This window comes from Molossus molossus, unplaced genomic scaffold (assembly GCF_014108415.1).
Source record: "Molossus molossus isolate mMolMol1 unplaced genomic scaffold, mMolMol1.p scaffold_m16_p_21, whole genome shotgun sequence".
NCBI classification, from domain to species: Eukaryota; Metazoa; Chordata; class Mammalia; order Chiroptera; family Molossidae; genus Molossus; species Molossus molossus.
In genome coordinates, this window is record NW_023425357.1 from 47,440,649 (window position 1) to 47,454,463 (window position 13,815).

General features: G+C 44.3%; 1 protein-coding gene across 4 annotated transcripts in view; it reads left to right on the forward strand.

The window, feature by feature from the left end:
- Nucleotides 1–1,215: 1,215 nt before the first annotated feature.
- The window catches only part of BRD7 (bromodomain containing 7), a 39,109-nt gene continuing 26,509 nt past the window's right edge, over nucleotides 1,216–13,815 (forward strand). For all 4 annotated transcript variants that reach the window (XM_036275982.1, XM_036275980.1, XM_036275981.1 and 1 more), the window contains exons 1-2: nucleotides 1,216–1,296; nucleotides 1,649–1,857. In XM_036275982.1, the coding sequence (XP_036131875.1) occupies nucleotides 1,248–1,296; nucleotides 1,649–1,857 (258 nt within the window). In that variant the 5' untranslated portion in view covers nucleotides 1,216–1,247. The remainder of the gene's footprint in view (nucleotides 1,297–1,648; nucleotides 1,858–13,815) is intronic.

A 13,815-nucleotide genomic window follows, 5' to 3' on the forward strand; every position in this document is an offset into this window, starting at 1 on the left:
TAGGACCTCTGTGGAGGGGAGGAGGGAAATTCCTCACTCTGTAGTGTGAATGTGTTAACCAGACCCTTCCCTCCATCCCAGGGTTGTCAGAGGGAAGAGAGAAAAAACACACACACACAGAATAAAACTAGCTCTGAAGGGCATTTGCACAGTGGTGGTCACTGTGCTGGGTGCTGTGGATACCAAGGCAACAAGACCAGACCCTGCCCTTGGGGAGCCGAGTGGATAATTGGGAGCAGACAGGTCAAGTCATGGGTTTGGCCTGGAGTAAGGCATGCCACTGTGGAGGCCAGACCCACGGGGAAGTTGGCATAGCAGTTCTCCTTAGAGCAAAAAGAGTTACAGCCCAGGCTGAAACCAAGCTTTGCCCTGTACTCAGAGGCCTTTACATATCAGCACATAAGGTGTTTGTTTTTAAGATTAGAACCCCTCAGCTACCAGTGTGCTGGGTTTGCTGGATCTGGCATCCAGTACAGGGCTCAACAAATATTGTCAAAGGGAGGACAGAAGCAAGGGAAAGTGGATGGGAGGGAGGAGTCAGGAAAGGAGAAAGGGAAAAGAAAAGGAAAAGGAAGAAAGGGGGAAGGGTGGAAGAGAAGAGGGAGGGAGAAAAGGGAAAGAGAGAGGGAGGAGGAAAGAGAAAGGGGGTAAAAAGAGAGAGAAAGAGGAAGAAAAAGATGAAGAGAGAAAGACAGAAATAGACTTGGAGGGAGGGAGAGAAAGAGGGAGGCAACAGAGAGGGAGACAGAGAAAGGAGAGAAGGGGAAAGGAGAAAGACAGTGAGAGAAGTAAGGAGGGAAGACGGAAAGAGGAGGGAAAGGATGGGAGGGAGAAAGACAGAGAAGAAAGGAGAGATTCAGAGCAGTGGGCCCGCCCCCGGCCCGGGCCACGCCCCCCGCCCAGGCCACGCCCCCGGCCCGAGGCTGGAGCGCCACCTCCAGCCGCCAGGGGCCGCCACGCGCAGCCGGCTGCACCCCGCGTGCGCGGCGGGCCCTCTCTCCCGCCTCCGCGCTGGCTGCTCGCCGAACCCGCCGCTGCTTTCGTGCTCCGGCTGCGTCTCGCTCGCCCGCCCGCCCGCCGTCTTCTCGTGAGGAGCCTCGCGCCGCCCGGCGCACGCCGCCCCCCTGCCTCGCGGCGCAGGCTCTCGCGGGCCCCGCTCCCGCCCTCCGCTCGCCTGGCCCGGACCGGAAGCGGCGGCGCACGGCCTGGGCCTGGCGCGGGGGGCGGGCACCGGGGCCCGGTCGGACATGGGCAAGAAGCACAAGAAGCACAAGTCGGACAAACACCTCTACGAGGGTAAGGAGTGGGCGGGGGGGCGAGCCCGCGGCCGCTCGGGGGGCTTTTCGCGCCTTCGACCCCCGCTCGAGCGCCCGTGGCGGGCCGGGGCTGCACCGCCCTCGGGCGGCCCACCCGCGAAGGGGGCGCGGCCCGCCGGCGCGGCGGCTGCACCCGGGACCCCTGGCGGCGTTCGGGGCTCCCGCTCGGCGAGTGCCCGTCATTCAACAGGTGCCTCGGGGCCGCCCACTGCGTGCCCAGCGCCGCCGGGCTTCCCCTCGGCCCCTGCGCGCCCAGCGGCCACTGCACCGTGGCCGCGCCCCGCCGGCCCGCCGGCCCCTCAATAATCGAGCCTCTTTCCCTGTCTCTCAAGAGTATGTCGAGAAGCCCCTGAAGCTGGTCCTCAAGGTGGGGGGCAGCGAAGTCACCGAGCTCTCCACCGGCAGCTCGGGGCACGACTCCAGCCTCTTCGAAGACAAGAACGACCATGACAAGCACAAGGACAGAAAGCGGAAAAAGAGGAAGAAGGGCGAGAAGCAGGTTCCAGGGGAAGAGAAGGGGCGAAAACGCAGACGCGTGAAGGTAAATGTGGTCGCGCGACCTGGGCTGGGCGCAGGTGCTGCCTCTCCTGCCCCGCCTCCGGCTCCCGGCGTTCAGAGCCGCGGAACCGCCTGCGAAGGCCGCCTTGTCTGCGGGAGGAGCAGGGCTGAGCAGCTGGAATCACCTGTCAGCAGCCCTGTTGAGTTAATTACACCCTGGGCTGCGCTCGCAGGTCAGTGAGGGCGCAGCCAGCGTGTCCGGGTGGGCAGGCGCGCTTCCTCGAGGGCCTGCTCCATCTGGAGAGCCCTAGGGTTCCAGGACCAACTCACCTGGGAAGTGAGTGGGATCTGTCGAGGTTCACATTTGGTTTAGAAATAAATACTGTAATGCTAAGTATTTATTTATTTTATCCTCACCCGAGGACGTTTTTGCATGTATCCTCAGATAGAGTGGAGAGAGGCAGGGAGGGAGAGAAACATCACATGAGTGGTCGCCACCCACACGACCCCAACCAGGCCGCCGGGACAAAGTGCGACCGAGGTCCGAGCCCTTAGCGGGACCAGACCCGGGACTCTCCGGTCTGCAGGCCCACGCTCTAACTGCTGAGCCAGACTGGCCAGGCCTGTAATGCCAGGTATTTAACCAGTAACGTCCATCTTTTAAAACAAAGTTTGAGTCTCTTTTAAGAGGAAATTTGATTGAGACCTTTAAGGAATATGACATCAGTGATAAAAAATAAGCATTTTTTTAACCATTGGCAGTTAATAGACAAAAAATAAGTAACTGCCGCCTTGGTTTGTAAGCTGAGCAAAATCATAATAATTAACCGCACTCCCAGAAGATGATCACATACATACTTGAAATTATCCGGGACTTCTGCACGTCCCAGTTTGAACCTGTCCCTTATCAAGTCATCCTGTATCTTGAAGATAGATTTCCATAGGTTAGTTTTATCATTTTTCTTATGTTTATATACACAACTGAAGCATTCTGTTCCATGTAATTAAACACATTGGTTAAGTCATTAAATCTTAGAGATTCTCTTCTTCCAATTTCTTAAATCGGTTCCTTTCTGCTTGGTTTTTATTGTCTTTCCATAGACAGAGACAATATATTCATCTATGTAATGTTTCCCTTTCTTAAATTATAAAATCTGTATGTGATTTTTTTAAATTTATTTTTTACTGATTTTAGAGAGGAAGGGAGAGAGAGATAGAAACACTGATGAGAGAGAACCTGCCCCCCCAGGGATTTGGCTCACAACCTGGGCATGTGCCCTGACTGGGAATCGAACCGGCGACCTCTTGGTGCATGGGTCTATGCTCAACCACTGAGCCACACTGGCCGGGCTAAAATCCATATATGATTTTAAAAGAATTTCTAGTGGTACAGAAGGGGACAGAATTGGGGTGGGAGGTCCTCACCCCAGTCTCTCATGTAGTCTCTCTCTCTAGAAGTAAATAGTTGTATGGTTTTTTAAAATTATTTTTTGTTGAGTAAAGTAATTTGTGAACATAGTTTTAAAAAGTCAAGAATACTGCAGGGCTTTTGACACAAAAGCATTCTCCTGCTCCAACCTGGAGTTTACTTCCCAAATATTTTCATTTTCTCTCTTTATAGTTATCTCCATTTCTAAATGTAGGTTTATAGTGCTCTTTAGTGGTTTATCAGCTTAGGTCTTTTACTGACATCGTCTGTGGAAGACGAGAATTTAAATTAGCATTCTCATACTGCTTCACGCCCCACTCCCTCCATTCTCCCAGTATATGTGTATCACAGTTGTCGGTGAAATCCGTAGTGTTGTGCTTAATTATTGTTCACTGAAGACAAATAGGATGTACAAATACAGGTCTGGATTGTGAGACGTCGTTGTCGCAGCCCTCTGTCCCCTCCTGCTCTGGTCTAGATTCTTAGTCCTTTGTATAGGACCAGTGTTTGACTCTTGAAATCTTTAGGATCCTTTCCTTTATCTTTAGTGCTCTCACAATGAATAGTCTCGTTCTGAGATGTTCGCTTGAAGTATTTCTGTGATCGTTTCCTTCCCTCTGTTTTCTCTCTTCTCTTTCTGGAACCCCTGCCATTTTTAGATGTTGGACTCCTGGACTCATCCTCTTAATTTTCTTGTTTTCTCTTTGTTTTTTGTGTTCTTCCTTCAAGGAGAGTTCCTAAACTTGATCTTCTGGTTCTGCTATTGAATTTTGTTTCAGGTCTTGTATTCTGTATTTCCAGTTGTCCTTGTTTTAGTAGCATCTTGTTTTTATATGTAATATCTTCTTTTATCTCTCTGAGGATATTAATTGATGTGTTTTTGGGTTTTTTTGACGTTTTCTTTTGCTCTTTGTATTATCTGTATTTCCCCTCAAGTTCTTTATTTATTTGGTCTCTTACGTTAAAAGCATCCTTTAGTTATCTGTGGAGCCTTTGTAATTTGTTTGTATTTATATATGCAGCACAAAAAGGTTGATCAAATTCTTTGTGCTGGACAGAGTTTGTCAGCTGGTGGACTTCACGGCATAATCACTAAACAGAAACTTAAACATTTTGGTGGGGAACCCCCAAATGTCTGTACCCAGTAGGAGACTTTCTCTAGGCTCTTCAGTTTCTCCAGAGAAAAATCACTCCTGGGAGAAGGACTTTACCCAGTGCCACTGTTTCAGAGCCAAGCGGGGGAAGGAGGCTGCAGGGTCACTGCCTGTGTGCTGTGCTTTCAGCCGGGCTCCTCTCCCCACTTCCGACTGCATCCAGGTCTGGAGGCTCTGGTTCCTCATGTCTCTGAGTTCTGAGCTTTTTCAGGTTTGGGGGCTTTGAACTTTTCTCATTGGTGTCTACCTCCGCTTGCTTTCTCGACCTACAAACTTCTCCGCTTGCTTTGCATCTCCCAGGTGTCTTGGCATCTTTCATCCACTGTTGTCTCTTCTGTATTTTTTGTTCCTGCCATTATCTCATTGAACTGGAAGTTGAAGTGTACTGCCTTTAATCACTACTGGTTTTTGTTCTGCCAGCTACCCCATAACACCAGTTGATATATCCTTCCTTTCTTGTTTATCAGTTATCTCCTTTTTATTAACTACATTGTATTGTTATATTGATGTACCACATTTTATTTCATATACTACTACTTTTAAAAGTTATAAATAATGCTGCAGTGAGCCTCGCTGTACACTCTCTTTGCACACTTTTATAAGGACGTCTTCAGAATAGGTTCCTGCAAGCCTCCCCTTCTCTTCCAGCCACTCTGCCTTTTCCCGACTGTGGCTCTGAATATCATTAATCACCAGTATATTTTGATTCCATTGCAAATGAAGATGTTTTTTGCATCCACAGTCTCATTCAGACATAACACCTTGCACAGTTGGACAGGTAGGTGAATGGTTCTTATTTTACAAAAGATAAAGTGGAAACTCAGAGAAGAGAAGTGAATTTCTCCCGGTTCCCACTTCCTGGAGGCTAGCGATCATAGGACATTCCAGATTCTCTGAGGTCGTTCTCTGTAGAGGCTCTTTGGGTCATCTCTTTTTTTCAGGCCAGAAGGTTAGAAGGTAAACCCTGTAATTTTTCAAAGGTATCTTAGTTCAGTGATTTTCTTCTTTTGAGTAGGAAATCCCTGATTATATTCGTTTAAAATGCCCCAACAGTCCAGCTGGTGTGGCTCAGTGGTTGAGCATCGACCCCATGCACCAAGAGGTCGCCAGTTCGATTCCCGGTCAGGGCACATGCCCAGGTTGTGGGCCAGATCCCCAGTGGGAGGCATATAGGAGGCAGCCAATCGATGTTCTCTCTCATCAATGTTTCTATCTCTCTCCCTCTCACTTCCTGTCTCTCTAAAATCAAAAAAGGAAAAAAGAAAATGCCCCAACAGATAGGACCAGTAGTATTTTTCACTGTAGGGCATTGAGAGTCCAGCATGCCTTGGTTTTAATCAGATCTTAATCTGGACATCGCTTCTATGAAAGTGTATTGGCTTTTTTTTTTCCTTAAACATTTGAATGCTGAGCAGTTGGTGGAGAATTTGCATGCTGGCATAACTCTTGTTGTGTAACATTACCCTTTCCTAAACATTCAGCCTTTAACATTTCGAGTCACTCATTCCCACATTATATTAAAAAAAACAACAAAAAACACTGCTCGCCCTGGCCGGTTTTGCTCAGTGGTTAGAGCATCGACCTGCAGTCCCTAGAGACCTGGGTTCGGTTCCCGCTAAGGGCACATACCTCAGTTGCAGTTTGTCCCCAGCCCTGGTTGGGTTATGCGGGTGGCAGCTACTTGATGTGTCCTTTCACGTCGATGTTTCTTTCTCTCTCTCTCTCTCTCTCCCCCCCCTATCCCCCTCCCACTTTATCTGAACAAAATATCAAAAAATGTCCTCGGGTGAGGATAAAAAAAAAAAATGCTCATACCACTTGATGTAATAATATAGGCACACGGACACAAGTAAAACTAAGGTGCGAGAGGTACAATTCTCTGTAGGCCATTACACTGATAACATGATGACACACAAATGTTACAGAAGTGTTTATAAAACCATTTTAAGTGAAATAACACAGTCGTGTGTGTGTGTGGGGGGGGGGTACTGAAACTACCTAGGTGCTTTATAAATGACTAGTATGGATTAAACACATATTGCTTACTGGGTTCTGCGCTTAGTGCTTTATGTATGTTAAGGGGGAATGGACAGTTTGGATTTAATGGGTAGGAAAAAGTTCTGGAAATTGGTTATACAACAATGTGAATATACTGTACTTAACACTTCCTCACCATTAGCCTATCAGAGTAGTGCTATCTTTTTTTTTTAATTGTGGTAAATTACATATAGCATAAAATGTACCATCTTAACCATTTATAAGTATCTAGTTCATTAGTGTAAATATATTTATTCACATTGTGATACAGCCAATTATCAGAACTTTTTCATACCCATTAAATACTAATTATTTCCCTTTCTCGCCATTCCCTGGTAACCACCATTCTACTTTCTGTTCTAGGAGTTTGACCACTCTAGATAACTCATAGGTGAAATCATACAGTATTTGTTTTTTTGTGTCTGGCTTGTTTCACTTAGCACAGTATCCCCAAGGTTCATTCATGACATGGCATGTGTTAGATTTCCTTTATTTTTAAGATCGAATAATATTGCACTATATGTATGTATGTACCACAGTTTGTCAATCCATTCATCACTGGACATTTGATTTGCTTCCTTTTCATTATTATAAATATTGCTGCTGTGAAAATGGGTTTATAAGTATCTCCTCAGTACCCTGCTTTAGTTTGTTTGGATATATATCCAAACGTGGAATTGCTGGATCATATTATCTTCTCTTTTATAAATGAGAAAACTAAGGCCTGGAGAGGTTAAATTAACTTACTTAAGGTCACACATTCAGTGCCAGAATAAGAAATCCTATCCTGCCCTTAAGAAGTCTTTAGTCTAAAACAGTTGTTAAAATAGACCCCAACCTCCACTCCTTCATAGCACATGGAAGAATAAAAGCAGGGCCCTAACAGCGGCTGAATTCTCATCTCCTGCTCCTGAGATTCCTTGGAGCTAGAGGGATCACAGAAGACTTTGCTCAGGAAGTAGCACTTGAGCTGGTATTTAGAAATCAATATAATGATGCCACACTACATATTCAGTCAGTGTGGGGTCAACTCTACTCTTGGCTGCTATTGTATTCTTGTGTTGTACAATTAAATGTAAAGGATCATATGTATAAAGCAATGAGTAGTTTTATGGCTACTTCAGGTATTTTCCAAGGTAATCTGACAACCCAATTTTCATTTATATACTGACATGAAAAGCTGAGCCCTGAATAGAATGCTACACTCCTGTATAGAGATTGGGAGGTAAGGAAGCTTGCTCACCAAGTAGGGAATGAAGAACAGCAGCATGAAGGTGAGCAGATGTGGGGGTGTGGATAGGGGACATAAAGTAGCATAAAGGGGAGTATAGGATAAGATGTGAAAGGCAGCTGAGATGTCAGAGTAGGGAGTTTGAACTTGAATGAACAGTAGGCTGTGGGGGAGTCAGAACATTCTGAGTGGAAGAATGATACAAGTTGAGTCAGTAATGTTAATCTGTTAACAGTATCTAGCAGATATTAAAGAGAGTGGAGACTGGGTGTAAGGAGACCTACTTAAAAGGCATTTCATTAAAATAGCTCAGAAGAAAGGTCTAAATGTCTTTACTAAAATTCAGACCTGTTCTGAAAAGTATAATCCTAACCCAAATTCTGTTTTAACATCTTTGCAAGTCAGCTACAGGTTTAGCTGCTCAGAGGAGATAGGCTACTCCCATTGCTAAGGATGTTAGAATAAAATGAATTATTTTTTTAAAGTTTTTAGCCCTAGCCGGTTTGCTCAGTGGTTAGAGCATCGGCCCGCAGACCAAAGAGTCATAGGTTTGATTCCGGTCAAGGGTCACGTACGGTTGCAGTCCGATCCCCGGTCCTTGTTGGGGTCGTGTGGGAGGCAGCCAATTGATGTGTCTCTCATCTCTCTCTTCCTCTCCCTCCCTCCTTCCCACTCTATCTGAAAATCAATGGAAAAAATCCTCGAGTAAGAATTAAAAAATAAATAATAAAATAAAGTTCTAAAATTACAAGCATTAACATATATAGAATATTTATAAAGCTGAGGTTAAGTAAAACTTTTAATGAAAATGTAAAACTATTATTCATATGAGTAAATGCTAGTAAGTGCTATAGGTCCCAGGGGATACATACTCATAAAGCGAGTTTGGGTATTTACGCCAGGCACTGTCCTAACTCTGTTCAGTGTGTGAGTCCTCGCAGCTCCGTGGGGCAGGCACTATCAGTGTCATGTTATTGCTAAGTTAATTGAGATATGGAGGTTGATGTAGCTTATAATTACAGAGGAGAAGTGAGTGACTATAATTATTAAGCAAAGTGGAAATCCTGTCAAAACATACGTCATTGACTTTGTCATGACATCTACCACACCCAGGATCTCAAGGCTGCTGTGGCTTATCGGGGTTGACAGAAAGCCCCCCCTCCCTCTGCCGCTCCTCCTGCGTCGCCCCTCCTGATGGCAGGTCTTCCAGAGAAGGAGGCATTGACTGAGGGCATGAGTAGTGAGCTCCTCTGGTCGAAGGGCTGTTCATTTATTTATTTACTTATTCAACAAATACTCACCAGACACCTGTACTGGGCTCACGTGATGAGGAGAAATAAAATAGACACAAGAGGATGAATGGATTGTCACGGCCTGGTAAATTCTCATAGGGGAATGCCTCACAGAGATCATGTTAAGTAAACGGTGCGGCAGGTGCTGTTTCTACCTAGGGCCCAAAGTGAGATGAAGCTTCAAGATCATACAACTGATTTTTATTGCATTCTAAAGTCACCTGTTAAAAACGGAAGTTCTAAAATTGTTCTGCACATGGAAGCATTTTTAAAATTATATATATTATTATATATAAAATATTTTCATAACTACAAACACATTGTACTTATTTTTATTTTTCACTTCAAACTAATTTTATTTTTTTAAACTTGTCTTTATTGTTGAATATATTAGATATTCCTTTTTCCCCTATTGACCCCCTGCACAATCCCACCCCTGCCCCCCACTGCCTTCCCCACACTATTGTCTTTGTCCATTGGTTATGCATATATGCATAGAAGTTTTTGGCTTATCTCATTCTGCCCTCCCTCCCCACTTCTCTTTGAGGTTCATCAGTCTAACAACCAATTTGTACTTCTTAATTCCTTCACCTTTTTCACCCATCCCTCCAGTCCCATCCCATCTGGCAGCCATCAAAAAGTTCTCTGTATCTATGAGTCTGTTTCTGTTCTGCTTGCTCATTTTGTTTGTAAATTCAGTTGTTGATGGATATGTATTAATTGCCCTTCTGTTGTTCATATTTTTGTTCTTCTCCTTCAAGAAGACCCTTCAACATTTCATACTTGTCTGGGAAACTCTTTATATGTCCATCAATTCTAAGTGATAGCTTTGCAGGATAGAGTAATTTTGGTTGCAGGTCGTTGCTTTTCATCACCTTGAATATCTCCTTTCTGACCTGCAAAGTTTCTTTTGAGAAATCAGCTAACAGTCTTATGGGAGTTCCTTTGTAGGTAATGAACTGCTTTTCTCTTGCTGCTTTTAAGATTCTCTATCTTGAACCTTTTGCATTTTGATGCTGTTGTGTCTTGGTGTGGACCTCGTTGGGTTCATCTTGTTTGGGACTCTTCCTGGACTTGTATGTCTGTTTCCTTCACCAAGTTAGGGAAGTTTTCTGTCATTTTTCAAATAGGTTTTCAATGTCTTGCTGTCTCTCTTCTTCTGGCACCCCCATGATGAGAATGTATTATACTTATTTTATTATGAAATATATTATTTAGTCAAATATATATAGAGAGAGAAGGAGAGGTTTTTTGGGTTTTTTTTTCCAACTACATATATATAAAATCTCCAAAACTAGCCAATCTAAAGGACAGTGCTTACTACTCAGAATTAACTTCAGCTGTTAATTCACATGCATTCACATTCCTATTCCATGCTGGCTCCTATAGAGCTTGGAGGTACAGAGCTGAATAAGACATGGGCCCCTCCCCACAAGGGACTCCACTGAAAGGCAAATATGCCCATAATATAGAACAGTATTAACACGCAGATATTTGCTTCAAACGTGTTACAGATGAGTGAGATAACTTGCCGTTGGTTCATGGCTAATTAGAATATGATCTGATGTAAGTGCAGTGTGTTTGTAGTTATGGAAGTAGTCACCTCGCCTCGCCTGCCTCAGACTGGGAGCACACAGGGTACTTCCTGTGGCTGGAATGCTTTGCCTACTGCCCGCCTCCACTGCCCAACCTGACTAAATGGCCTCTCCGCAGAGCCCAGCTCCCGTGTCGCTTCTTTAAGCTTCCCTACCTCCCCATCTGAATGAGAGTCACCCAGCAGTTACACTCTCGTGGAAATCTGTTTTTGTGGGGGTTTTTTATCCTCACCCGAGGATATTTTTCCATTTATCTTCCGATAGAATGGGAGGGAGGGAGACACATGGACTGGCTGCCTCCCACACAGCCCTAACCAGGGCTGGGGGCAGACCGCAACTGAGGTACATGCCCTTGACTGGAATCAAACCCACGACTCTTGGTCCACGGGCCAACACACTACCACTAAGCCAAACCAACCAGAGCTGTTTGGTTTTTTTAAATGAGTTGTTTAATGTTTGTCTCTGTTATACTGTCAGCTTCCAAGGGCAGGGCTGTGTTTGTGGTTTATCCACCAGTGTGGATCCAAACAGTAGAGCCTCACGTATTTATTGAATGCAGGAATGAATGAGCTCACTATGTGCTAGGCACTGCACTGAAATTTCACAGACGACATCCTATTGAATCCTTATAATCTTCTGAGAGAGATACTGATGTCTGTTTTAAAAATGAGAAAATAACTCTCCCTCAAATGAAGTTTATCTATGATCTCATAGCTAATATGTGGCAGAGGTAGAATTTGAACCCATTTTATAAACTGCTAACTATAAACCCTTCTTTGGCTACCTGAAGGTAAATGGCTCCAGTATTTTTGTTTAGTTTTCTGTGTGTAACTAACAAAGCACACTAACTGTTAACCAGAACTGTGTTAACTTTGATTTTACATATCTGTGTTAGTTTAGTGACATTCATAGTAGGATTCTGTAATACATTCTGAATCACATAAAAGGAAATTAGGTGAGTCAGAATTTTAGATGGAGAGAGAAATGTGGAGATCAAAGCCTCTTGTTTTATAGGTGAAACTGAGACTAAAACAATGGGGTAACTTGTTCAAGGTCACATGCAGGTCACCTAGAAGCTAGGTCTCCGAATTCCTAGTCTGGCAAAAACATGTTACAATATCTCTATTCAGTTTAGGGTAGTTTCCAAGTACATGTTTTTATATTCCCTTTCTCTTTTGGACTCTAGCCCAGAAGGCTATATTCATTCTCTTGCCATACTAAATAGTAAAGTGGTTACTGTCGACCAAGCTACCTAGATAAAGTTACCAGGTAAGGGTAGTTCACAGACATTGTACCTTTCTTTGGTACTTTCTCAACTTTCTTTTTCATGGCCTCATTTTGCCATCTCATTGACACCAAGATAAATAAACTCGGAGTTACATCTCTACTTGCAGGTGATACAAAGGCCTGGTGAGAATGAATGAGTTGACTAAAAAGGTCTCAGAGTGTGTTAAGGAGGATGCTGGAGCTCGAGCCTCTGGACCACGGGTCAGCAAACTGGTCAACACCGCCTGATTCTATAAATAAAATCTTCCTGGCACACCGCCACACCCATTTATTTACATATTATCTTTGGCTGTTTTCACACCACAACAGCAAAAGCTAGTAGTTGTGACACACCTTGTGGACCACAGCTGAAATATGTACTGTATGGCCATTCACAAAAGAAGCTTGCTGCTCCTGCTCTAGACTCCTGCACTGCGGTCCTGCTGTCACCTGGGAGACACCTGCTGCCTCCAAGCTGTCTTCCTCCATATCTCCGTTGATTGGGAAGGATCTGTGCTTCTGGGGTAGTTTTCCATTGAACGATGTTCTAAACCTGCCAGCTTACAAAAGATTCATGCCAGTTCTTCTGAGCAAAAGAGAACACATTCCAAAGTTAAGGAATTACCCCGCTCCAGAAGACTATGTCATGAGGCATAAAAAACAACCAGTCAACTTAATGGTAACAGATAGTACACAATGAGTATAGTTTATAGCGTTGTCATCTGGGCTTTTAAACCAGTCATGTCTTCTGTGTAAGTGTGGACCCCGAGGGAGTGTGCAGCTCTGTCTGGGTTTGGCAGAGTGGGATCCCTGCCAGCTAGACCCCACAGCCTGGGAACTTGTTAGTCATGCAAATTCAGACTCTAACCTAGACCCACTGGATCTGTAATTCTAGGAACAGAACCCAGACCTTAGTGTTTTAACAAGACCTTCAGGTGATTCTGATGCACGTGGAATCTTGGCAACCATGATAGGAACTCAGAACTCACATTTCCAGCTGTTTCCCAGATGATGATGTTGCTGGTCGGGGGAACCACACTAAGAGTTGACAAGATCCTATTGATAATCATGATTCTCAAGAGCTTAAGCTCTTAGACATTAATAGGCAGTTTTACTTCAGAATTTAATTTTAAAAATGCAAACTACAAAGGATAATAAAACTATCGCCATGATACCAACCATCCAGCTTAAGGAATTCTCAACATTTTGCCTTCTGCTTGTGTTTTGTTTTGGTTTGTTTTGTTCTAAGAAATTAGAGTATAGACAGATGAAGCCTTCTGTGTATTCCAGAATTCCATTCCTCTCCCTCTTTTCCTGGAGGAGAACCATTGTGGTGAGTCTGGTTTGTGTCACATACATACTTGTTTTTATATTTTTACTAGTTCTACAGACATCTGTAAATAATACACACCTGCATGGATTCACACTTGACATAACTTGATTTTGTGACTGTTCTCCCCTTTTTTCTCTAGAAATTGTTTCACGATACATGTTGATACAGTGTAACTTCAGCTTATTAATTTCACCTGCTATGTAAATTAGCCATAATTTATTAATTTATTTTCCTTTAAGTAGGCATTGGATTGTCTCTAATTTTTTGTTATTTCAGAGAGTGCTGCAGTAAATACCGTTGTGTACAGTTGACCCTTGAACAACACAGGGGTTAGGGGCACTGACACCCGCCTCCCAGTCAAAATTCTGCATGTAACTTGACTCCCCGGAAACTTAAGTTGTCCTTCGGTACCAGGGAGGATTGGTTCCAACACTTCCACGGATACCAAAATCCCAAAATGCTCAAATCTCCTACATAGAATGTCATAGAGCAATGCACACATTCGGCTCTCCCCATCTGGAGACTCCCCCTGTGGATCGAGAACAGTACAGGTATTTACTAAGAAAATCCACCTACAAATGGACCTGCACAGTCATACCTGTGTTGTCAAGGATCAGCTGTACTGTGTGAAAAGATTTCTCTAGGGTATATGCCCAGGAGTAGA